The 27,085-nt window shown below is 39.0% G+C and overlaps 1 protein-coding gene across 3 annotated transcripts in view; it reads left to right on the forward strand.

Annotated features, from left to right (window-relative positions):
• slc2a9l2 (solute carrier family 2 member 9, like 2) overlaps positions 1 to 27,085 on the forward strand; it is a 91,581-nt gene that overhangs the window by 29,567 nt on the left and 34,929 nt on the right. For all 3 annotated transcript variants that reach the window (XM_069712515.1, XM_069712523.1, XM_069712505.1), the window contains exons 7-11: positions 2,929 to 3,061; positions 9,330 to 9,517; positions 11,546 to 11,656; positions 20,224 to 20,325; positions 20,638 to 20,713. In XM_069712515.1, coding sequence (XP_069568616.1) covers positions 2,929 to 3,061; positions 9,330 to 9,517; positions 11,546 to 11,656; positions 20,224 to 20,325; positions 20,638 to 20,713 — 610 coding nt within the window. The remainder of the gene's footprint in view (positions 1 to 2,928; positions 3,062 to 9,329; positions 9,518 to 11,545; positions 11,657 to 20,223; positions 20,326 to 20,637; positions 20,714 to 27,085) is intronic.

Here is a 27,085-nt window from a genome sequence, read left to right on the forward strand (position 1 = left end):
ACAGCAGAGAGGCGGTTGGAAACCAGAAAGCAATTTCTCAAATGAAATTATTCATGAAAATGAGCCCATTAGGTATGAAACAATAGTAAAAATCAATGATATGTGGATTCAGGGACGATTGCAGAAAGAATCATGAAAATACTGGTTGCTGAAAGAAATGACAAAACAGACAGCGATTACATTACATTACAGAGATGTAAGGAGTATGGAGGCAAGTGGGGTCACTGCAGCATTTAGTTAAGATGGTTCTTCTTTTATATACTTGACATACCTGTTGAATAGAATTTTTTAGTTTGTGAGTGCAGTCGGCATTAGCAGTTTCCATTACATCCAATGAGATGCTTATAATTAATAATAACTACAGAAATCGTTCAGCGCAGGCTGTGAAACATTTAATCCAGTCAGCCACTCTCATCTCCAGCTGGGATAAGCTCATCCACCACTCGGCAGACCTTTGGTTTGTGCAGCATGCTTACATATAAACAGCCCACCCACGATTTGGTGTACAGGATCCTTGAGAGGAGTTGGACCGTTACCAATGTAAGCAGAGAAGAAAAGGCACACATCTTTTCATATTTTAAGAAATGTCACCGAATGCCAATAATGAGGAGCATAACTGAGCGCTGCACAACATAAAGTAATGATTCACTCATTCAGTCTGCTTCCTCTTCTTCCTTTCCCTCCTCACTTTCAGTGATTGTTAAATGTAAATGTAAAATTTCCTTCTATGACTAATTAAGTTTCTTGTAAGTATATAGAAATCTATGACATTCACACATCTTTAATGAGTGAGTACAACATAGGGGAAATATTCAACTCATGAGGGATGAGTTATGGAGACAAAGAAATACCTTAACATAAAAACAGCAGTAATCCCTGTCTCCAGTTTGTGGGAGTAGATTCTGTAAAACTTTGGATTCTTCTCACTGCGTTAAATGTAAACATAAAGCCTTTACTAAAATGAAGAAATATGCCTTCACCCCTGGCACAAATTTAAGATTTGTGCCTCTTTGCTTCCTGATAAAAGAGGATTTTTTTTTCCCACCGGTAATGGTCTAACTCCTCTCCAGGATCCAATCAAACACACTGAAACACATTTTTTACTTCGTGCACCAGCTGAAATAAACATTTCTACTTGGAATACAATGTCTTCCCTAAATGGTCTCTCTCCTCATGAAAGCAGCCTGCTCCTTTGATATGTTAAAGCCAGTAAAACAAATTCATCAGGTATTTCAATTATCATTTAAAGATGCCCTATTCCATATTTTTGTTTTCACTTTGGATTAAACTACGTGTGATGTAAACGGTTTCACTTGTAGAGACAAACCCACAAAAGACAAATCTAGTTACTCTCGATTTGCTTTAAAGTGATAAATTGTTCCTGCAGCTGGAGAAAAAACAACAACTTTAAAAGAGCCAAAAATGATCCCACCTAAATGGTTAATTTGAACAAGTTACACTGTTGAACTATTGGTTTTCCCATATTGTTGGATACAGTATAGCACATTGATACTTTCCTCCAGTCTGCTGACATTATGGTGGATAAGGACTGTAACTTACTGTATGAAATAATTCAGAGCTTTACACTGAATACACTGGAGTCATTAAGAAAAGATAATTTCATTAGTTAAAGAGTTTTGCAGTCGCTTTTCCTCACCTATAAAGGTTAGGGAACTGAATCCCCAACACACTTCCTATAAGTTGAGAGCTGACATTTTCTGTCCAAAGGTCATCTCCGTCCAAGTCTCTGCATAACCACCCCATAAACACTCACCCTTTCCCTCCCCTCCCTATGCATTATTCAATTCAATTCAATTCAATTCAATTCAATTCAATTCAATTCAATTCAATTCAATTCAATTCAATTCAATTCAATTCAATTCAATTCAATTCAATTCAATTCAATTCAATTCAATTCAATTCAATTCAATTCAACTTTATATAGCCCCAAATCACAACATAGGTTATTTCATGGCACTTAACACATTAAAGTCCTTACAGCAAGACTATACAAGACTATACATTCCATCATCTTACACAGACAGACAATGTTTTGTATGCATGTGCATACAAGTCAGTGTGATGCACTGTTAGTGGTGTGTGTGATGACAAGTCAGTGATCCTTCATTAACACAGACTCCTCACACTGTTCTTATTTTAAATCTGAAGTCCATGGGAGTGATGACAACTGGGTTTGGTGGATTCTTGTGATGCATTCACTTTTGAATGAAATCAAATCTATCTGAGGAAATGGAAACATTTTTGGAGTAAAAAGATGGGAACCTGTATTTTCAGGGGCTCTTTGTTATTGTTACGTATGTTTTGAAAAGTGAGCTATTGAAAATACGATGTTCAATATCTGCTTTTATAAATCTACATTTGATACATTTGTACTCTGTGAGGCATTTTGGGAAGAAATCACTGTTTTGCAACTGACACAGCAGATGACTGATAGCATCCCAATGAATGCACTCCAAAATATACAGTCATTCTGATACAGTATAAAAGGCACAGTTCCTTGCCTCTTGACGTTTGAAGATGTTTGAATCACAAGGATTTTTCTATGTTCTACTTCTCTGATTATGTAGTTGGATTTTTTTTGGGTTTAGAAACTTTGCAGAATTAATTTTAGTTGAGATTCACACATTCTCAGTATGCATTGATTCCTTGTAACATTGACTTTGGCATTAAGCATGAGACCATAAGTTGTACACTAAGCCTTCACATTCTTCAGGGAGGATATGCAATGAAATATTTTAAATGATAAACACATTTTTTTCCACAAATTCCTAAAGAAAGGATTTTGTGCATCCACTCATTCAATGGAGCGTTATATAATCCATCTGTTTTGCCCAATGTTTATATGCTGTGTCATGCTTCCGTATCTGAAGCTTTGATGTAGTTATTTTGTTTATGTTTCAACTGCAGGAGTCCAGGTGGAAATACCTGTTTTCCTTCCTGGCATTACCAGCACTACTGCAGCTGTGTGTGCTGCCCTTTCTTCCCGAGAGTCCTCGCTTCCTGCTGATGGAGAGGAGGGATGAGGCTGCAGCAGAAAGAGGTACTGCATACACAACAGAAACACATGCTAGTCCTCAGATTTCACGCTGGATGCCACACTCTGGGCTCTGATGTCTCAGAATACATTTGTGCTAGTTTGAAAAACAGCTCTCTGGTAATTACAACAATCACCACAAATCCACATACTTCTGACACTTGGAAAAGTGATTCTGCAGGGGTACATGCTGTCACATTACCACTGCACAGATTACCATAGCGCATCAGCAGGGGATTGAGAGAGTTCTTCACAGACCAGAGACTCACGATGACTTTCCCATTGCTGGGATTTTAGGTTTTTACAGGATTTTACAATTTTAGTCATGACTTCTCACACCAAAGTTTCAATGTGTAAAACTGTGAAAGAAGAGCTACACAATTTGTACATGTCTGTGAGCAATAAAGGAAATCTGACTTGCTACAAACACTTACAGTGCATCCGGAAAGTATTCACAGCGCTTCACTTTTTACACATTTTGTTATGTTACAGCCTTATTCCAAATGGATTAAATTCATTTTTTTCCTCAAAATTCTACACGCAATATCCCATAATGACAAAGTCAAAATAGTTTGTTTAAAATTTTTGCAAATCTATTAAAAATAAAGAACGAAAATATAACACGTACATAAGTATTCACAGCCTTTGCTCAATACTTTGTTGAAGCACCTTTGGCAGAAATTACAGCCTCAAGTCTTTTTGAGTATGATGCTATAAGCTTGGCACACCTATTCTTGGGCAGTTTCTCCCATTCTTCTTTGCAGGACCTCTCAAGCTCCATCAGGTTGGATGGGGAGCGTCGGTGCACAGCCATTTTCAGATCTCTCCAGAGATGTTCAATCGGGTTCAAGTCTGGGCTCTGCCTGGGCCTCTCAAGGACATTCACAGAGTTGTCCCGAAACCATTCCTTTGTTATCTTGGCTGTGTGCTTCGGGTTGTTGTCCTGTTGGAAGATGAACCTTCGCCCCAGTCTGAGGTCCAGAGCGCTCTGGAGAAGGTTTTCATCAAGGATGTCTCTGTACATTGCTGCATTCATCTTTCCCTCCATCCTGACTAGTCTCCCAGTTCCTGCCGCTGAAAAACATCCCCACAGCATGATGCTGCCATCACCATGCTTCACCGTAGAGATGGTGTTGGCCAGGTGGTTTGGTTTGGTTAGGGTTAGGTTTGGTTTCCTCCAAACATGACGCTTGGCATTCAGGCCAAAGAGTTCAATCTTTGTTTCATCAGACCAGAGAATTTAGTTTCTCATGGTCTGATAGTCCTTCAGGTGCCTTTTGGTAAACTCCAGGTGGGCTGTCATGTGCCTTTTACTGAGGAGTGGCTTCCGTCTGGCCACTCTACCATACAGGCCTGCTTGGTGGAGTGCTGCAGAGATGGTTGTCCTTCTGGAAGGTTCTCCTCTCTTCACAGAGCAATGTTGGAGCTCTGTCAAAGTGACCATCGGGTTCTTGGTCACCTCCCTGACTAAGGCCCTTCTCCCCTGATCGCTCAGTTTGGCCGGGCGGCCAACTCTAGGAAGAGTCCTGGTGGTTCCAAACTTCTTCCATTTACGGATGATGGAGGCCACTGTGCTCATTGGGACCTTCAATGCTGCAGAATTTTTTCTGAAAAAATGAATTTAATCCATTTCGGAATAAGGCTGTAATATAACAAAATGTGGAAAAAGTGAAGCGCTGTGAATACTTTCCGGATGCACTGTATACCATTAATACTGGTCAATGTATGAAGATAAACTGTGAAAATCAAAAACTGGCTTGCTGTACACCTTTTAAATACAAAATGCAATCCTTACATATAGCCTCAAACACTGAATCATATTCTCTCTCTAGAATACAGCCACCTCATTAATTTACTGTAAAATGTGTTTAAAATGGAGGGCAGGGAGCCATGACAGTGAACCAGCATGCACAATAGTAGAAGTTTTTAAAAGACAGGAAGCCTTGAAACTCTCTCCTAACATAAATACAATTTATATACGCTAATAGTATATACAGTACTCTGCATGAATCCTTTTGTCTAACCAACATTTTAATGCGATCTTGTGAGATGCTCCGATGTTGTGACTCTGTGAAAAGAAGCAGCATGTGGGTAGAGCTCAAACTGCATGTGTTAACGAAGCATGTAGAAGGATGAGACGTCAGACACGACTTTGATCATGTTGTCTCTGGGATGGTTTGCGCTCTTTGATGTCTATGTCCATTAAAGATGGGTGCTCTCTGGAGGTTTGGATGCTTTGGTTCTTTGTAACATTGAACATTTTGTTTGTTTCTTCTGAAGTCATTGTTGCGCAATTGCTGAAGGACTTTAGATAAAACTGTATTTATGATGAGCATATTTTTTGAAAATAATCTATTTATCTGGTTTGTTTTACTACTTTTGTCTGTACAGTAACTTTCAGGCAGTCACAAAAATAATACCATGTGAAACACACGAGTATACATGAATTATTGGCTTGTTTGCAAATAACAACAGTGCATTATCAAAGAAAGAAAACATTCAGTGTCTCATTACATGACAGTTGATTATAGTTGATGAAATTGCCACCAGTGTACAATATTTGGCTCGACTATATTATTGTGGCATCTGTTCCCTTGTCCCTTGTGTTAGTTTTAACATAATAACCTCTCAGCAGTATCTAATAGAACCCTCATATATTAAAGATAATACATGATGCCACCACAGGATTTGTTCCAAGGAGCACATATGGAACAATTTGAATTGCACTGAGGTTTAAAGTGACAGTGAAGCTCAACAAAATGTATTTTTTATTGCATTTAGTTTGTGTGCTGTTGGAAAGTTCAGACATGCAGATACGTCTTACATATTAGGAAGAAGGTTTCACTTTTGGTGATCACTGTTCTTTAAATGACAAATCTCTGTAATTGTGTCTTGTTAAAAACACAATCTAATTTTGCCGTGTACAGTTAATATTCAACCTTTCAAGGACAATTTTTTATTCTTGTCTGGATGGAGCACTTGTATTTTTAGCTCACTTTCTCATTTTGCTATCTGTCTGTGTTTATTGCTTTTGTGTTTATTGCGGTTGCGTTAATAATTCCAACCTTGAGTTGTTTGAGCAAATTGGAATCAAGGAAATATGTTTCTTTAATCTCTCTTCTTTACTTACAAAAAGGCAAAAACAGAAGTGAGCAATTCGAGGAAAGTAACAGTATATCAACAACTATAACAAATATATTCTGTTTGCAATGTAAAAGTCATGCTGATCTCTGAATCTATTTATCTGCTAAACTGTGCTGGAATATGCTCATGTCTGTTATTTATCCCAGAAATAGACAAGTGGTGACAATGACTGGCTGCATGATTAACTCCTGAAGGAAGAGAAGAATGGTTGGTTGAAGGACTCCCTGTCCGAACTCCCTTCACATCTTCCCTGTTACTGCCAGCCAACATTTTGCTGGCATGAGTCTTGACACAGTGCCGCGGGTCGTGTTGTTGGCTTGTGTTACAGCGCTGCAGTGGGGGGAGTTGTTGCCAATGCACACAAATCTTGAGGGCTGGCCCTGTAGTGTCCTGTTATCATCACCCTGTTCCAGAAGGGAACAGCATGTTCTCTTGCACCCTATCTTGTCTCTTGTCATGTCATGTATTTGCAGCCGGCCTGCCTGCCATTTAAAGGTCAAAGAGGTTGAAGATGAGATAAGTCTGTACACTAAAGGCTGTCAGCGCGATTGCAAAACTGCTCTTAATTTATGATTGCCTTGACTCCACAGTGTTCAGTCTGAGTGTATCTCCTTTTTCAGCTCGAAGCTCACCCATTGTTACACAGCATACATTTACTTTCTAACCTGCCAAGACTAGAAGCATAAATTGGGAAATATGACATGAGCTGTCACCTTCACAATGCACCAATCTAATTCGTAATGCATTGTAGTATGTGCGTGTTTATTTATTTTTTGCTTTTCTCTGTATTGTTATTTTTAGGGAGATTGAAGTCAGGCTGCCAAGGTTACAGGTATCTGACTTGTATTAGTGGGTGGGACGATTCCAGCAGGGTTATTACGTCGCTGGCTTTCAGTTTCTGTATGATTTTGGTCATATCAGAATGTGAATCCGCAGCTAAAAATAGTGCCCACGAAATGAATGACTTCCCTTTGTTTGCATGATTTTGCTAAAAATTGCAATACGCAGCTGAATATTCAGTGTTGTAGAAGAAAGCATTTTTTTTTTTTTACAAATTTAGAATATACATAAGAACAGGGTTAGGAACTATGAACCACAGACAATGTTGGGAAACCATAATTGAAAACTGAACTCAGGTTGGCTTCAGGACTGTAATGGGTCATGTTGACAATAATAAATTTTTTTTAAATAACATCATCTTTATCCTTTAAATTCATTCATGCCTCCACCGTAAAACACTTTTACTTCAGATCATCTTTGAATATTTTGACTTTTCACACATCTCTTGATGAAGGTTTTATTTCCAGTGTAACATTAGAGAATCAGTCAGGCTGTGTGGTTCATCGAGGGTTTTTTGTTGTGCCACATCCCTCAACCTTGTGGCTCTGTGTGTCTGGTGACACCGCCATCATCCTCCGTCAGGGAAAATAACATAGGACGTCTTCACAGTGACAATGACACTGTTGGACATCCTGCCATACTCTTACAAACATCAATATCATATCATGTCATGTGACTGACATGGACAGCCCCAGCATGATTCCTGATTAAACCAGGTTTCCATATTTTCTATCAGCAGGGTAAGACAATTAAATACTCATTTACATGCAGCAATCTAGATAATAATTATGTTGGGGTAAAGTTTCACAGGGGCAGTCACTCAAGAAAGAGAAGATCACCAAAGCGGAAATGGCATTCAAACAACTCTTTTTTTGTTGGTTTATTTTTTTCAATAATGGTTTCTTTAGACATTTTCATTATTCTTAGGTGTCTGTAATTTAAATAATAATTAAAAAAAAGTTTAGCAAAACATTTTGCACCTGTACCTGCTTCATTGGTGGCGTGACTTGGTCATCATTAATACATAACACTTTAGAGTTGAAAATATTTCCTGTTGGATGACATTTTAAGAGATGATTTACAGTAAAATTTCTGTCTGCATCACAACAGTTGTGAGAGGTACCTGTTTCACACAACTAATGGCATTTTACATTTAGAAATGATGACGCAACCTCAAAACTGCATACAGATGGCCATTAGTGGAGTGTAAATATTTTACCAAAGCCCCTGAAATCTTATCATATCATGATTCTCTGCATTCAAATCTACTTTTTAAGGGTTATATTAAGTCATGTTTTAGTTTGGTTAGATCGGCTTGTGTGTGCAGATTGTATTTACCCTGCACTAAAATTAGGCCGTGTTTGTGATCATATACTGTATATGTGAAAAATCTACTTGTGGGTACAGAATGTTTTCTCGCTCTGTTACGTTTTACGTGGAAGAACTGTACCTATAAGAATCCCAATATAGAGTATCAAAATCCTGTGCAGCGTGCTAAAGCTTGAGTGGTTGTGTGTGCACCCACAAACTGAACACACACAGACACACTCACACTGTCCCCATGCAACCCCGGAGACCGTAGACCAGGCTTTACTGTATCTTGTCTTGCCATTGAACTGCCACATCCTAATGACCTGTTTTAGTCCCTGCCTGTTTGCAGAGATTTGCTGTTCTGGGTTGTGTATTTAACCTGTACCCATGTGAGCTGCCTATAGCCTCTGGGATTTACCTTTACAGGAGAAAGGATCAAAGTGTGAAAAGAAGTAGCACAAGTTCAAATAACCTTACTGAAATATGAATTACTGCCAGAAAGTCAGTTTTTCAAATATTTCTCCAAATATGGACACCACAACAACCATGTTGTAGGCTAGCCACCAGTTTGAATTATTTACACCTGAGACTCCAGTCCGTACTGTGGTATCCACACCAATAACATATTACCATGGCTGTTAGACTATATCATTATAATTTATAATGTTACCCATGATGCTCACTTTGTGGAGGTAAAAGAACCAAAGAATTGGGTATATTTTAAGGTTAAAATACAGACTGTAAAGGTATGGGACCCAGTTTACCACTTGTAAATACATGTGATAAAGCTGCTGAGAAACGTGTTTGGATGTTTATAGTCTGATTCAATATTTGAATTTGAACAAACTGCTCCATTTTTGCGGATATATTCTTATTTGCTTTGGGCCTAATCCTCAGCATCTTTATCTCAGTATGTTGGGTGTTTATTAAGGTTTTCTCACTATCTGTATTTTTAAAGCTGTGCTTGTTTGTGTGTCAGCCTTCCAGAAGTTTTTGGGGAAGACAGATGTGTCCCAGGAGCTGGAAGAGGTCCACGCGGAGGCTCGAGTTCAGGACAACCTACACACCGTCTCTGTGTTACAGCTGCTGAGGAGCCCAGCTGTTCGCTGGCAGCTCATCACTATCATCATCACCATGGCCTGCTATCAGCTTTGTGGCCTCAATGCAGTAAGATGCAGATCTTATTTTCTTCAGATTTTCAGTGTAATTGTCGTCTACATACTAAATAACGGTGTTTTTTAGTTGCATTTAAAACACACATTTTTTATTTAAAAAAAATTTGACTATCTAGATAGTTAAAATCATTTAATCTGATTGAAATAATCAATAATGCAAGATTTGTGTGAACATTTCTTTATAAACGTTCCTTCTTTCAAAACCATTTCAAGTGCAAACATTGTGTATGCCAGCCAGAGACCCTTTATAGAGGTTCTCTCGGACCACGAGTTGCCTCTTGACCTGTTTTGGACCTTTGTTTATTTATTTATTTTGCAAAATTAAGTGCCAAAGCACTTCTTCTACAGCACAGTCCCAGCTGATTGTGATGTTTTCCAGGTTCCCTAATTTTAGGAAGTACTACCTCAGGCAAAAAGTACATGCTTAAAGCATTATTTGATTTGTTTTAGCCACTTGGGGGCAGCAAAACAAATTGAAAACCAACCATCTGCATATTGTTACCTGATACAGTTGTTATGGTGAATGTGTTACCAAACAGTAACTCCTACCTCTGGTGCATTAAATTATGTCCAAATAAGACATTAACATTTCATAGATTTTTTTTTGGTAAGTTTAACATATTTCAATGCGAGCATTTCAAGATCTTTAAAAATCAGCAGGCACGTGGGTTTGACTAAAAAAAAAAAAAAAAAAACAGGATTGTTGGTCTCCTGTGGAACCGCTCGGGTGTGCTGTCCAATCAGACACCTATAAGGAAGAAAAAAAACATACCGTCACAGGCCTGTTTTGCAGTGGATCAGGTGTGACAGCGTATTGCAACAATTCTCCACTGGGATGTGAACATTCGCAGGTGTGACCCCATATGTGCGATCTCCCTTGAAATTAATCTATTTTGTTTTGAAAAGGTAGTGTTTTAAAATCACAATTTGCAATAGTAGATATGGCATTGTTTAAATAAAAGGTTAAAGGAAAGGTTCAACAACAAAATGAGAGCTTTTGTGCAGCTGGTTTCTTACTCCTAATTGAGTGACTCACGAGGACTTGTGTGTGTGTGCAGAAGACACTGTGACTCACTGTGTCTTGTGTACACATTGTCTTGTTGTTGGCCAGTTGACAGTTTTAATAATCTTTTACCTGATTTGCTGCAATGCACTTGGGTGATAATAACTGTTTTCCAATGATGTGACTTGTCTGTCATGGGCTGATAGATAGCAAGAATAGCTCGCCATCCACTGTTGAAAATAAAGAAAATAACAGCGTAATGACAAAAGAACAGCAATGGAAACAAGTAGCAAAAGCTTCAAATTAAAACAGTTAATAGTGACCTTTAAAAGGCACTGATTTGTGTTTAAGTGCCTCAGAAAGGTAAGATCCCGAATGGAGATTCAAATTTATATTTGTCTATAAAGTGTTTGCAAGCAATACGAATAAAAATTAAGTGTTTGTTAGGATGTAAATAAAAAAATAACGAATATATATTAATGATGGTTGAGCTCAGGTTGTCATTAACAGCTCTTTGTATTTGATAGGTTGATGGTCCATCAACCTTTTAGTAATCTGCCGTAAACCTGGAAATCACAAAGCTCATCTGAATTATAATAGATATGAAAATGACTTCATTTACATACATTTTCATTTCAAGAAGATGGTAATCTAATTGACATTACTCTGGAGGTCTTTATTTTGGAGGAGGGGAATGACTCCTATAAACACCACAGTCTGACAATGATGTGCTGTTTTTTTCAGCAGCTTGTTTTGCTGTGATGAAATTCTTTAGTGTTGAAACTACGAGGACAGATAATAAATATTCCTGCAACTGTTTTCAACTTTTTATTGTTTCACCTTGTCAAATCTCATGATTTGTTTAATCTACAGCAAATACTTCTCTTTAATCTTAAATTCACTTCCTTTAGTTCTGCCTTAGATATCCACAGTGAATGGTACTGTATGTAAAATTGGATGTCGTTCATGTAAAACATATGAAAGACCAGTTGTATTTGATGTAATTATTTCTTGTAGATCTGGTACTACACCAATGGGATCCTTCGAGAAGCAGGCTTTGCAGAGAATTTACTCCCCTACATCACACTGAGCACCGGGGCTATAGAGACTCTGGCCGCCATCATCTCGGTAAGCGTGGCTATACTTGAGTCATTACATTAAGTCAGCAAAACATATCTGCTTTGGTGGATAAATAATGAACAACCACAATTCAGTTTGGTTGAACTGTATTGGTGCTTTTGACAGTCATTGGTTGGTTGTACAGGGGAATTTTAAAAGTAGGTTGATGTCGGTATTCTAATTGACAATGGTCAAAAAGAAGAGACTTCACAGTAAAATGTACATCTGTCTATTTGCCATATAGATATTTATAGTGCTGATAGTTTTAAAAAAAAAAATCCTTCAAAGTTTTAATTTAAAATATTTCTCCACCGTAAATTATTATGCAGAGGATCTAGTACTTTAAATAGGCAGTCACTGCCATTGAAATATGAATGTGAAAAGCCATAGTGTGGTGGGTGATGTGTACAATATTTTCCCTCATCTCCTACAGTAAATATTTTCCACAGAAAGGTGTCAAGGTAATCTGGCCATTTTAGAGGGTTTTTGCTAATGAGACCCAAATGATCCTCTCACACGCTGACTCTTTTATTTCAATATACTTATTACCCGCGTGATTCTAATGCTCTTGGCCAAAGCTGCTTGGGCTCGAGGAACCTTGCAACTGCAAGTTGCTCAGACATTGTCAACTCAGTTGTCATGATAAAAGCTTGGCTGTCAGCAGTACATTCCTGCTCTGGCAGATCTGTTGCTTAATGATGAAGCAGAAAGCGCTTTAAACCAAACAGCTTAATGTAGTAATTTGTTGGTTGGGGTGTCTCTGCTGGCAACTCATCGAGGAGTTACGGTGGCATTTGAAATTATATGATGATTTTCATGCAATAATAAATGTACACAGCATGCACAAACGTGTAACTGGGGATTAAAAAAAGACCAGTGGTGAAACACATAATCATATAAAAGCCACTAATGAGATCACCTTGCAGACGATCCAAACGAGTCACATTTCAGGCAACAGTATATCCTGACTTTAAGCAGCAGTATGTACCCAAGATATAAGTCCTGCTGCAACCTGCACGTTTTTTTTTTACCCTCCACAGTATAATCCTCTGTTTAACTGTAAATGTGTCAGAAAATCTGAGATTACATTTCGCTTGCCAGAGGAAATTTGTGATGAGGCATATTGGGTAAAGTTGAAGTGTTTTTAGTTAATTTACTGTATTCATCTTCATCGTTTCTTCTGCTCCCAAGCAACAAACTTCTTGAAATGACTTCTACTTATTAGAGGCTGAGTGGTTTGAGACTATTGTTAGTTGCAGCTTTGACAGAGAAGAGGAGTCAGTATTTTTCCTGTGTTCACTTCAAATCCTTTTTAACTGTTGCTCGAGGAACAATGACCTATTGATGACGGTTTGCTATTGATCCAGTTTCTATTGAATAAGTAACAAGTGTGCTGCTCATTTAGACGGCAGTGTTAGGGTAAAGTTGGCGATGTCTTTTAATGGTATTTGATTACATTTGCTTAAATTATGTCTTCTCACCAGCCAGTCGCTGACCTTGACTGTCTGCTGTTTAGTGCTACGCAGGTTGTGTACAGAGGGTTCATCGTGGCCTTGTCACTGAAAACAACAGCAGCTTGCTTCTGAACCAGAACAGTAAATTTGCAGGTACTAAAAGCAAAATAATACTGAAAGACAAAGTAAATCTCTGTAGAGGATAATAATCAGTGGGTTTCTCATCACGGAGGACCTATTTACATTACACATCTTACCCACTGTTATTATAAAGATATGGATCACAGCAGGTTTAAATTAATCTGCTAGTTGATTAAATATGAGTTTTCGTTTTAAAGAATTAAAAAATATTTTACTGTATTCAGTTGGTGATTTGTTGTTTTAACAGGGAAATGCACCAATTAGAGCATTTATCAATACAAGGATAATTACAAGGAATTTCTACTGTACGACCCTAGCCCGCTATTGCTCACAGCTTCATTTTTCTTTGCTGTGATTGTAATCTGGAAACGCTGTTTGCATTCATGTTTGAAGGGTGGACAAATCAGAGACCAATAACCAGAGATGAAGTTGAGATTAAGCGTTATTGGTTTTTTTCTTGATGTAGTTGCAGCAGTGGTAGAGCTTCAGTGCAACCAATGCCAAAGGGTTAAAAGCTGCTTGAATAGTTTCAAAAGCAGTCAGTGGTCTCCGCCCAGTAGGATGCAACAACTGTAAATTATTCTATATTATTCTCTATTGGCCAAAACCCTATATTCATGCAGGGAATTTGGGTCTAGCAACACCAGGCTGCTTTGGCCCATTACCATGGCCAAATATGCCAAATGAGGCCCAACAAAGCTCCCAAATCATTGTGACACAAAAACTCTTTCACTGCGATAGTGGGGCGATTGTTGAAGGACTTTGGGGTCTTGTTCATGAGTGGTGGTGGACAGGAATTGGAGATAGACAGGTGATTCTGACACTGCACCGGTCTGTCGTGAAGAGAGAGCTGAGCTGCAATGCAAAGATCTCGATTTACTATTCGATCTACATCACTGTTCGATCATCTCACGAGTTCTGGGAAGTGACCGAAAGAACGAGGTCGTGGATACAGGCATACGATATGTGTTTCGTCCATTGAGTCTGGACTCATATTCAAGGACAGAGAGAGGAGCATCATGAGGGAAATCATAGTAGAACAGCTGCTTCTTTCCATTGACAAGATCCAGCTAAGGTGGTTCAGGCTTCTGACCAGGAGGTCACCTGGATGCCTTACAAGGAGGATATTCTGAGAACATCAGACTGAGAGAAGACCACAGGGAAAACCCAGACAGGAGGGATTATATGACCTTCTCTGACCTGGGAAGGCCCTGGGATGGCTTAAACTACAGAAAGTGGCCAGAGACTGGGACACCGGGGCTAATTATAGGCTGCTGCCTATATCACAATTCCAGATAAGTGGCGGCAGAGAATGAGAAAAATAAGCTCTTAAAAAAGTATTATTGTTCTCTCTTCAAGCATCAGTGAAGTACCAGTAAATTAGAAAAAACAACGTGATGGCCATGTGTTATATCTCAAATGTATTTACCCCTTTTTAATTCCTCTGTGCTGCTCAAATGAAGAGGAAATATGAAAATGAACAACCTGAAGCAAATTTCCCTTTTGTTGAAGAACTATACTCTGAGGCACTTTAAAAAAAAATTGTATTAAAATAGTTCAGCTGTTTAATAATGCACCCATGCATCAGTATGAATTTCTGTGTATCAAGAGTTACTTTTCTTACAAGAATACTTATGCAGTAGGAAATGCACTCATTTATTTATTTATTAGGTGTGTTAATAGCCTGTGTGGGCTGCTATCTATTTCTATTATTACTGTCAGCGTGAAACCATTAAAGATAATCTTTGACCTGTAGCAATGAGAAGACCCCACTGAGTGATTTAGCTTCCAGGTGACTGACTTCAAACATGACCATGTACTCTCCAGATACCAGTATTCCCTCCAGCACTGCAGCATCTCCCCATCAGGCACAGCGAGCTCACCCAACAACCGCCTTTACTGGCCAACACCCTTCTAATGTGGCTGTTTTTCTTACATGCGCTAAGTAGTCAGAATCAAAGTTAAGCTCACACATCTGTCAGCTGTACAACTAAATTTCTCATCCTTCAGTATGACAGATACCATATACTGTATAGGACTAACTTCAGCTGACTTTTGCTTATTTTTGTTCATGCTAATGCTCCACTTGTTATGCAACAGACAAGATGTTCAAACCATAAACACTTGAGCTTTACTTTGTAACAGTATCTCAACCCCTGTCAGGCAGCTGCAAACACTTAAAAGATAGTAGTTTCTTTGGGAAAGCGTAATCTATCTGAAAGGGCAAACTCAAGAGCTTTACAGACCTGTATTAATATTTTATTGCCATTAGACATTTGTATGATCTTCATGTTCGCAATCAGGTATAGTTTGACACCCGATGAGAAAGATCAATTTGATTTGCGGTTTCAGGAACTTCAAATATTTATGATATTTAAATCAAAGTCTACCCCGAGCTTTAAAATGTGATTTAAGGGTCAAACATTTCAAAGGTGGGATTTAATCCTCAAATCCGGTGGTATGTGCCTCTTAATATGACAGATGAATGCACCGCGGGGTGCATTTGGCTGTTGCTGTATCTTTATTCTACCAACATTACCGTCCCACTGTCCAAAGCTGCCAACACACAAAAAATTATTTCGGGCATATCATACATACATACAATTTCCATATTGCAGGATAAATGCAATAAAGACCTAACGTCATATCATTTTCACTTGTTCATATACCTCAGACAAACAGAAAAACGTTCCTCCGAGCTGATGGCCAGTCAGTAATTTGTGTCTTCTCTTGAAATGAAGGTCCAATTTTCAGGAGCAGCACTTCAAGCTTTGTCCTACTCATACGAAAATACTTCTTGAACAGAGCACCATCCAACTTCATCTCTTGAACCAAAGCGATGGTACTTGCTAGGTAGTTTCCTTGCACACAAAATCTCATGAAGCCACACTGACTGGCAGGTCTATCCTCTTTTTCTACAAGCCTTAGCGTTTCCTTCATCCAGAGTAAGGGCCAGAGCAAGTACTCTACTCTGTGCTGACATTTTCACAACCAGTATTTGTTGATAACACAAATTATTGGTAAAATTAGGTACTTTCAACACAGAAATTAACCGTACTTCTGTATCACAGCAAACAAGTAATCTCAGCTGAAAAAAAGCTTTGCTTCTGAAGCACTCATGATCGCTACAAACTGGGCATTTTCAGAAGAGTCTCCACAAAGGTGTTTTTTCCCAGCAAAAACCACCTTTGTGGAGACAGGGCCTTACTTACTATAGATGGTGTTGCATGTGCTTGCTCACATTTAGGGCTTTCATGGTGTATTTAGCAACTGACTGTTTAACCTTCCCAGGTTGTCAAATACTGCGGTTGTGTCCCTGCCATTGGAATCTGAAAAATAAAAACAAGATAGTTGTGTTTTATGTGCTGTGACGCAGTGGGTTAAAAAAGGTCATATGACAAAGTACAAAGAGGGTTAGGTAGGGAGAAGGTCGGGGGTGGTTGTACTCCACTCAGAGATTTTCTTTAGCTCTTGTATTTTTTTTGTATTTCCTTTGCCAGTGTACAGGAACATATTCATCATATTTATACATGTGGTGCTTGAAGGAGAAAGGTGAGGGAGCAATTGTTTTATATATCCTCTCATGTAGTTCATGTAGTTGTGTAAAACAATAAAATTGAGGCAGAAAGTGTCAGAAAGTCTCCCACTGCCACCAAGATAGTGTGTGTGTGTGTGTGTGGGGGGGGGGGGGGACACATGGGGGTTAAAATTTCACAAAGCCATCAGGGTCCTTTTGATTTTGCTTTGTGTTGTAACCATGCATTTCTTCCAGAAGAGAAAAATAAATGAACACTGGAAAGTGTAGTTAGGATTGTTGTCAGTGTGCCTTAGAACTGTGATAAATAGGATGGAAGAGTCACTCCAGACTTTTGTTGGATTACTATTTTTTTACTTATTTTTACTTACTTACTTATTTTTTATTTTTTTTATTACTACTTTAGGGTGGCACGGTGGTGCAGTGGTTAGCACTGTCACCTCACAGCAAAAAAAGGTTCGGGGTTCGAATCCGGTCCTGGGCCTTTCTGTGCGGAGTTTGCATGTTCTCCCTGTGCTTGCGTGGGTTCTCTCCAGGTTCTCCGGCTTCCTCCCATCATCCAAAAACATGCACCTCAGGTCAGGTTACCTGGCGCCGCGGTCGTGGCAGCCTGCTGCAGCATCTCCCCCCTGAGAGCCCCCCTGCTGTAGTGAAGAAATTTCCCCTCGGGGATTAATAAAGTGTATTAAATAAAAAAATAAAAATAATAAAGTGTATAAAAATATATATTTTTTCAGCTGTGAATGAACACCTTCGGATACCTTTGGGCCAAATAGGAAAATCGCTTGGAGCTAAAAGGCTAAACAGAATACTTAGTTAATTAATGGCTACAAAAGACTCGTACAGTATAAAGTTAATAGTTGATGGTATCATTATAATAAATTACAAACAGCAGCCTGCTTCATTAACTGTTGTGACTGACAAAATATATAAGTACCTGTGAGTTCATTTGGTGATTTTTGCAATCAATTATGTGAGGATTATGTGGCACTCCACATTACTTCACACACATCCGGCTGTGTCATCACACTCTGGCGATTAGACGTCTAAACAAAAATGAATTAGCACGGAATACAAAAAAGACCTTCTGGTGGCAAAGAAGCACTTTAAAGCACAGTCATATACAAAAGTCAGTTAACATATGAATTTGCTTTCATCAGAAGATTCTGTCAGAAGATTCTGTGACAGACATGGGTGGATTGATATATCAACATACCGTTTTGACTACAAACCTGTTATTATTTCCATGCAATATGAATATAATGATCTCCAAATTATGACAGCAGTAAAACATGCTCTAATATCTTCAATACTCCTCCTTACTGCAGGAATAAAGGAAGCAGAACAGCAGCCTAAATCCTGTTGACTGTTGGCATAAAAGACAAACATTTTAATACCTGTAATATTCTCTTCCTCCAAAGTAATTTAGATGTTGATTGTTGTTGGTGTAAAACCAGCCACAGCATCAGTGTCAGTGTGTGTTTTCCTCAGTCATATCCTGGTGTTGTAGTGATTGCAGTGGAGATGAAGGGCCGGTGATGCCTTAAGCTGTGGCCAGTTGTCTTTAATGGCTCATCTGCTTCCTGATGTGATGAATAGTGACCCGACATTTGAATCCTGCCAACCGTGAAGGCTGAAGTTACCAGTCTGACCTCTGTCGAGTCTGCCAAGAAGTGGGATATTGTCTTGGGTGTATTATTATATCCGAGCTGTCATTTAATCCATTTGTCAGTAGCTCATTGCGTAATTTATATTTCACAAAATAGACCAGCCCTGGAAACATATGATCATAATTTGTAATTACAAGTTATTAAAGTGATTTTCTTTGTCAGGAAGTGATATGACCTACTTGCCTGCAGTGTTACTGGTAAATTTTCATTAGCAAAAGAGTGCTGTAATCAGATATTTTTCAGCACGTGCTCGTCCAATCTAGGAATTACAGTGACATGCAGCCAAATTTGTAACGGTGATTACTAAATACACGAGAGCAGGAATCAAATGGTCAAAATGCTTCATGCACACAGAGGACTAAATGAAACAATCAGATATTCACACAATAACTGTCTCACAGGTCTCATCATGTTACACTCTCCTACAATAGACAAACATCTGTTTGTCACACAGGCTCATTCTCTCACACACACACACACACACACACACACGCACGCACGCGCGCACGCACGCACGCACACACACACACACACACACACACACACACACACACACACACACACACACACACACACACGTGCAAGCTCATAAATATTCAGCCTCTCTCACACACACATTCAGAGACTTCAGAGACCTTAATGAGCAGCGGGCATACCAGTGAATCTGTCTGTGTGTGGATGTAGAGTGGGTACTGTCTCAGAGAGGATTGTCTTGTGCCTAGGGACCAGTGGGTTATGTGTACTTATTAAGTGAATTTGTGTGCTTTTGTAGGCAATCCAAATCTAAATCTTGTGCATTATGGAGTATACCGACAGGAAACTGCTCAAACGAAGAGGATAACAGTCGATTTAGACTTTGAAACAGCGGGATGTTCTTTTTGAGAGGGTTTCCTTGTGTACATACTACACACAAACACACATCTTACCTTCTCTGCTCAGAAACCCCTCGCTACAGGGATACATACTGTACAAATACTAGTGACCCTATCCTGGAACTTCATGAAATCCCACTGGTTAGGTGAGAGAGGTGCCATAAATACTTTAAATCTCTGAGGCTATGGTAGTGCTTTGGTCAGGCTTTCATCTCATACTCAATGCTTCATTCATAACCTGGAAAGACACTAGGGTGAAGAGCAAAAACGGGACTCCGAATTATTGATGAGCCACGTTAAGTGTTGAGTATGAGTAAATCTTTATGTCACTATGTACAGTATGTACAAAATAGTCTCGCATAGTCACACCTGTCTGGCTGCAGCCATATGTTATGCTGGTGTAGTCAAAAAAGTCACCGTGGTTTGTCTGAATTTCTTTTAACTAATCGCAACTACCTTGGATGGATGCAGCAAAAGTACCTTTGCAAAATAGTGTGTAGGGCAACTTTATTGTAGATATGATGGATTATACATGGGGCAACTTGTACCCCTAAAATGGAATTAACTCATTTTTGTTAGTATTGATTACATGTACGTTTCCCCTTCTTATGCAAGTCAAAACGTCTGCTGTGAAAATTGAATTTTGACCTAAGAAAGATGCCAAGCGCTCATTTTTAGAACTCATTCTTTTGAATTCAATCTAAAGTAGTAAAGACATTTAAAACAAACAAAGTTATCGCAATCCATTTGGTTGATTTAAGTCTGGACCCATTGGCAGGCTGATTAGTTGATGAATTGACATTCCTGGAGCCATGATTATAGCTGGGATGGAAATAGGTCTATCATCATAATTTAATTGTACAGAAAGCCCCAGAGTTTTATACTGTTTTTGTGCTTTATCTAGGGGTTGGTGGTTGAACGAATCGGTAGGAAGCCCCTCCTCATATTTGGTTTCACTTCCATGGCCGTGTTCTTCAGCCTACTCACAGTTTTCCTCAATTTCCAGGTAAGCCATACTTCCTCTTCTTGCTGCTAGACATACAGTATGTGAGTGTGCACATAGATGCTGTGTGCTCCAGTTACTCCATGCAGTGAAAAAATGACCATCAGGATTTCTATTCTGTGGAAACACAGCTGTTATCACCACACATATTAAGACACATTTTGGGCATTGTTCCATATTTTCAGAACTTTGAACAGTAAGTGCTCATCAGCAGAACTTCCACATTTCAAAAAAGTAAATATTACACAATACGTGTAGCTTAAAAATAATAATGATGTCCCCTGCAATATGATCTCTCCCCCTGTGTCCTCCCAGGATATTGTATCATGGATGCCCTACCTCAGTTACATCTGCATACTGGCTGTGATTGCATCATTTTGCTCTGGACCAGGTAAAACTACTGATATACATATTTACTGTCTAAGATTTTCTCAATTTCTCTGTTTGGATTTTTCCCTCTCTGTTTATTATTCATTCCCACTTCACTTAAAAATGCACTGGAAGTAATCTGAGTAAATACCCTGCAGATTTTTAGCAAATTAGCTAATTCATGTTTTATATTTCAGTGAAGTAGGTGTTGAATAATGAATGTGACTTTCCCAACGCTGGTCTAGAATAATCAGGCCGCGAGAGTGTCAGTAATCATCACAGTGGAAGTTGTTGTCATATATTAGCATACTAAATAGAAGCCACACCGTGTATATTGTATATGGAATGACACCGCGAATGCCCAGTAGAGAGTGTGAGTGTGCACAGTGTCTTGGTGGGAGGTTGACTTTCAAGGTGAGGCTATTGTTGTCAACGCACATACATATTCTCTAAGAATAATAATGCCTCCAGGGAGGAGTTCGCTCAGAATACTGCCTCAGCTGCATCAGAATGAGTTGAGACCAGTGGAGTAGCAGAAAATATGGAAAAATGGAGACCGCCTCACAATTATTACAAACAGTGGGTGTATAAACATTTGCTTTTTCAGACCAAGTTCTGTAAAAAAGACAGTGCTGCTGCTATCCTCTGTTAGAACTCCTCTAGTCATTCGATGCCCTGCTCAGGCACACTTATCATTAAGGGAAGAGATTGTTTCACTGCCTAGTGATGATTTATGACTTATTGACACACATGAATTCTCACACTGCTTTGAAATAGTGAAAGACTGGGAGGGGAACAAAAGGAAATTTACAAGAGAGTTGGCCCCAGTAGCGTTTTGAGCCCTTGAGTGGGTAAATGAGGAGCTACAATTCCTCTTAAGTCAATTCACTGTGGCAACCATGACCCAGATATTTCACAGTTCAACAAAAACACAAAGATTGTTTTTCTCAATAGCAAAATGGGTAATGTTTTTTGTTTTTGACTTAAGTGTATAACTTCAGCATATTTGTCCTTTTTTTCCCCCACTAAAATATTCATCAAATCTTTTGAAGTTTTTTCTTTCTCTCTTTCTGTGAACCTTTCTTTTTTCTTGAATCTTTCCTTGATCATTTTTTCTTCTTCAATATGTATATGTATTTATGTGGAATCTTTCAATTTCCTTGGAATCTTATTGATTTTATTTTAATTATTTTTTTAATGTACATTTTCTTTCTTTCTTTTTGAAACTTTTTAATCTTTTACTTTTTTTCTTGAATCTTTCTTTGCCTCTTTCTTTGAACCTCTCGTACATCTTTTAAATAGTTCAGATGAAGTCAGACAGTATATAGGTTCCCGACAGCTGGTTTTCCCCCTCTGTGAGAAATCTAAAACCATTTTTAATGAGTCACCTGCCCACAGAGCTTTTCCTTCATTCCCAATTATAGACAACCTATTTTTCTGTATTTTTGCAAGATGATGAATATTGCCTCTACCCATTCTTGTTACCTACTGTAATTTCCTGGTTTGACTACTTGTTAAAAAATATCCAGTATGTTTCCCTTTTCCAACCTGCCCTCAGTGCCAGATTTAGATGATACTGTTTTTCCTACACTTCTCATGTTTCTGCTGCCTGAAATAGACTCCTGTTGCCTTGATGCCTGCTGCCCATCTGGGGCAGAAAATACCAAGAGTACATAACATTAAGCCAGACTTATTATTTAATTTGCAATTGAAATACAAACTGTGATGATAAAACAGGTGCAGTGTGTCCCATGAAGGTTCTCACTGTCTGTAATCACAAAATCAAACCTGATCTTTTTGTTTTGTTGTATTCAAAGAATATTTTTGTTTCTAAGAAACCATCATGAAAGATGCATCTGATTGTACTCTGCTATTTCTTGGCATTGTGCTCTACATTCCTATCCGTGCCCACTCAGTATAGAGTCCTCCTGGACAGTATTTCCTTTAGTCGTTTCTATGGTTCTCAACAAATAAGGGGTGGATATGGCTGTCATGAGCCATAGTGCAGTTGTCAAACTTGCACAGTGTCAGCACAACACTGCAACACACTCGCATCAGGAATGGCACACCAGTGGTGTTGGTACAGTACTTGGAAAGTGGTAGGACATTTTTAGAGAGCCTGTATTAACCTCAGAAACAGATCAACATAGTGGGTCTTTGTTGGTTTTGCTGATGTTGCAGAAAGACTTGCCAAAAGAAAAAAACAGCCAATTTGACATCAGTTTTAATTTCTTTCTTGTGGCCTTAAGTATGGCCGATTTGATTAAAATTTAGAGACGAAAATGTGTAATTTACTGCAAGTCGTTGCCCTGTGCTGGTTTAAAGCATGGATGTGGAAGTTTCTGATGACTGTTTGGTGGCCTCTGATTTACTATCATTATCAATATTCAATATTATACTAAAGCCATAGTAGACTTTATTTGGCTTAGTATTTAACTTTTAAACAGTATGCCAGCCTTCTAAGATAAGATGTGTGTAAAACAACAGAGAAATATTGTAAGAGTTCACTCCTGAACACATGCCATGTCAAATGACACAAGGTGGAAGGCCAAGAAAAATAAAAAATAAAGCTGCAGTCTAGTGAAATTTGTTACAAAATCCATTAAAAAAATAGTTTTTTTTCAGCTGCAATTTCCCCCTTTGGAACGTGTTTTGAGTTACAGGAGGCACTTTCTCAGTAGGCTCTTTAGTGTTTGGGTGAAATGATAGTGATAATAAATCCTACGAAATCCAGCACTGCATGCATCTATGGCAGCATGGGAGCAAATAAAATCTGATAAAAATCCATGTTGAAAAATGAAAAGGATAATGTGGTGCTTAGTTCCCTGTAGTCCAAAAGCAATGAAAAAGACATCAAACTACCACTGCATTGGGTGACATTGTCCTTCATTATTATACTGTCATCTGTAGTGTTGCATTAGAATAAATTAGCCTTGTTACACTAATTGGATTTACTTAAGTTACTGTAAAAGCTTTACAATTAACCTACATTTGTAAGTTAAAATATGTAAACGTTAGATTTTTTTTTCACATGAACAGCAGTCTCCTGGGTGAATGTCCCATGTTTGACCGATCTCACCACACATCAGCTCCTCCCTGTTTGGGCTTTTTCACAGATCCCCCCATGTTGCACTGCTGTGTTTTTACAGTAGCCCAGAACACACGAACCAGACGCTGGCTCCAGAGAGGGCCCTTTGTAATTTTCATGAGTTTCACTGCCACCATAGATTCTCTTACATGCACTAGGTCAAGGGTCTTCAACCTTTTTCCTCCTGCAATCTTGTAGTTGGAGACCCCTGCACTAGATTCTGCTAGATCCTACATACTACTCCTTTAAGCTGTTTGTACTACCTGTACAGATATGTTTTAGGGGAGGACCGACTCAACTCTATGACGCAAATCAATTCTTCTGCCAAACACCGGAGCTGGTGAGGAGCACCCTTGGAGCAGATACATCTAGTCAAGGTTAATTGGGTCCTTTCATTGCTAGAGGCTGTATCTGGGAATCACTGTATATGCTCCTGTATGGAGAGCAGACCTGATTTTTTTTTTCAGGCATGAATACTGTTAGATTATAGTTACAGAGAAATTCTTGCCATGTTCCGTTCCCTGGTTTTATGTTTTCTGATAAATCAACGATGAGTATTGCTGTAGAAGCTGACTTGTATACTTTATATTCCACACTGAACTAGTTGCTGTTTAAAACCATTTCTATATTCGAAAACAATTCAGTGATTTTCTTTTCTGCTTCTGTGAGGCTGAGTCTGTCATCTCATTAACTGGAGATAGGGGGCAACACTATTGAGTGTTGCCCCCTATCTCTATGCCCCCTTGTCAAACCAAACAACTCTCCCCGAGATGTTCCACCACCCATGTAACTCTGCTGCCCATATATGAAAACTAATAAGACCACATATAGCAAACTAACAGGACAATACACGACTGAGTCACATCACCACTCTGTTTCTGCATTCTGCAAGAAGAATGGGATCTCTGCTGGCCTTTCTTTTTTTTTATATGCGTTGTATATAATAAAACAGCTGGAGATGCTGGTGTAGAAGGTATCACACAACAGAAGTAAGTCAATAAACATTGACATGTGAAATTATATTTCCTGCAACACTGGGGCTGGTCTGTTAAAAAGTTAACAGCAACTCCAGTGAGCAGGTGGTGACTGTTCCATCGTGAGACAGTGGAAACAGACACATCCCCAAAGGTGTTGTGTTCATTAGTTTGCTGTCTCTGTAAGTGGAGGTAGCATCCTTTTTTATAAAATGATTATAAATCAAACCACATAAATTTTTTTCTCAGCAAAGATGTGGTGAAAACAAATGCAGGATGATGATAACATGTGTTCAGTTTTACATCAATGACTGAGGTTATTTTTTTTATTTTTTATTTGTTGTCATTTTATTAACATTTTGGACATGAGGGTTTGTACAGTATATAATGTTTCTGTGGCATTATATAAATTCACAGTCATTAATATCCTTTCCATTTATCTCAACAGTCGAAAACATGCAAAACTGCTGCTTCAGAGTATTTGATGTTTACACTGTGGTTCTAAGTCTAACTTTCATATGCAAATTATTCCAGAAATTATGATTGTTTCAAAACTGAGGTCCCTTTGATTTATTCTGCATGCAGTGTAACTATACGGCACTCATCTCATTCAAGGTTGCATTATTGTCAGCTCGTTTCTTCTCAGGATATTCAGTGCAGCTTGAGTGCTTTATGGTCCCATAGCTCTCAGTGATAGCGGTGACTCAGTTACATGTTTATCCACTTGTTGCTCCACAGCCTGAATTATTCAGATTCAATTTAAATTTCAACCCTTGTGCACATCACATAGTTTTTTAAGCAACACAGCGGCTGCAGAAGGGGAAGTTATTACAGCAGCAATCATTTTAACAACAAATAAACCAGAATCAGAGGGGTGTACTTTAATTAGTGGGTTAGTGAGGTATGTTGAGACTAAAGCCAGCATCCTCAATGTAACCTCTCATTTCACCTTGGTAGATCACCATAGTAACAAATCCTGCAAACTTAACCTACAGTGGGTATGGAAAGTATTCAGACCCCTTTAAATTTTTCACTCTTTGTTTCATTGCAGCCATTTGCTAAAATCAAAAAAGTTCATTTTATTTCTCATTAATGTACACTAAGCACCCCATGTTGACAGAAAAAAACAGAAATGCAGAAATTTGTGCAAATTTATTCAAAAAGAAAAACTGAAATATCACATGGTCATAAGTATTCAGACCCTTTGCTCAGTATTGAGTAGAAGCACCCTTTTGAGCTAGTACAGCCATGAGTCTTCTTGGGAATGATGCAACAAGCTTTTCACACCTGGATTTGGGGATCCTCTGCCATTCTTCCTTGCAGATCCTCTCCAGTTCCGTCAGGTTGGATGGTGAACGTTGGTGGACAGCCATTTTCAGGTCTCTCCAGAGATGCTCAATTGGGTTTAGGTCAGGGCTCTGGCTGGGCCAGTCAAGAATGGTCACAGAGTTGTTCCGAAGCCACTCCTTTGTTATTTTAGCTGTGTGCTCAGGGTCATTGTCTTGTTGGAAGGTGAACCTTCGGCCCAGTCTGAGGTCCAGAGCACTCTGGAAGAGGTTTTCTTCCAGGATATCTCTGTACTTGGCCGCATTTCCTTCAATTGCAACCAGTCATCCTGTCCCTGCAGCTGAAAAACACCCCCATAGCATGATGCTGCCACCACCATGTTTCACTGTTGGGATTGTATTGGGCAGGTGATGAGCAGTGCCTGGTTTTCTCCACACATACCGCTTAGAATTAACGCCAAAAAGTTCAATCTTGGTCTCATCAGACCAGAGAATCTTATTTCTCATAGTCTGGGAGTCCTTCATGTGTTTTTTGGCAAACTCTATGCGGGCTTTCATATGTCTTGCACTGAGGAGAGGCTTCCGTCGGGCCACTCTGCCATAAATCCCCGACTGGTGGAGGGCTGCAGTGATAGTTGACTTTGTGGAACTTTCTCCCATCTCCCTACTGCATCTCTGGAGCTCAGCCACAGTGATCTTTGGGTTCTTCTTTACCTCTCTCACCAAGGCTCTTCTCCCACGATTGCTCAGTTTGGCTGGACGGCCGGGTCTAGGAAGAGTTCTGGTCGTCCCAAACTTCTTCCATTTAAGGATTATGGAGGCCACTGTGCTCTTAGGAACCTTGAGTGCTGCAGAAATTATTTTGTAACCTTGGCCAGATCTGTGCCTTGCCACAATTCTGTCTCTGAGCTCCTTGGACAGTTCCTTCGACCTCATGATTATCACTTGCTCTGACATGCACTGTGAGCTGTAAGGTCTTGTATAGACAGGTGTGTGCCTTTCCTAATCAAGTCCAATCAGTTTAATTAAACACAGCTGGACTCCAA

This window comes from Brachyistius frenatus, unplaced genomic scaffold (genome assembly GCF_029030835.1).
Source record: "Brachyistius frenatus isolate BFR_SWC_R1_liver_20210118 unplaced genomic scaffold, ASM2903083v1 Contig_4, whole genome shotgun sequence".
NCBI classification, from domain to species: domain Eukaryota; kingdom Metazoa; phylum Chordata; class Actinopteri; family Embiotocidae; genus Brachyistius; species Brachyistius frenatus.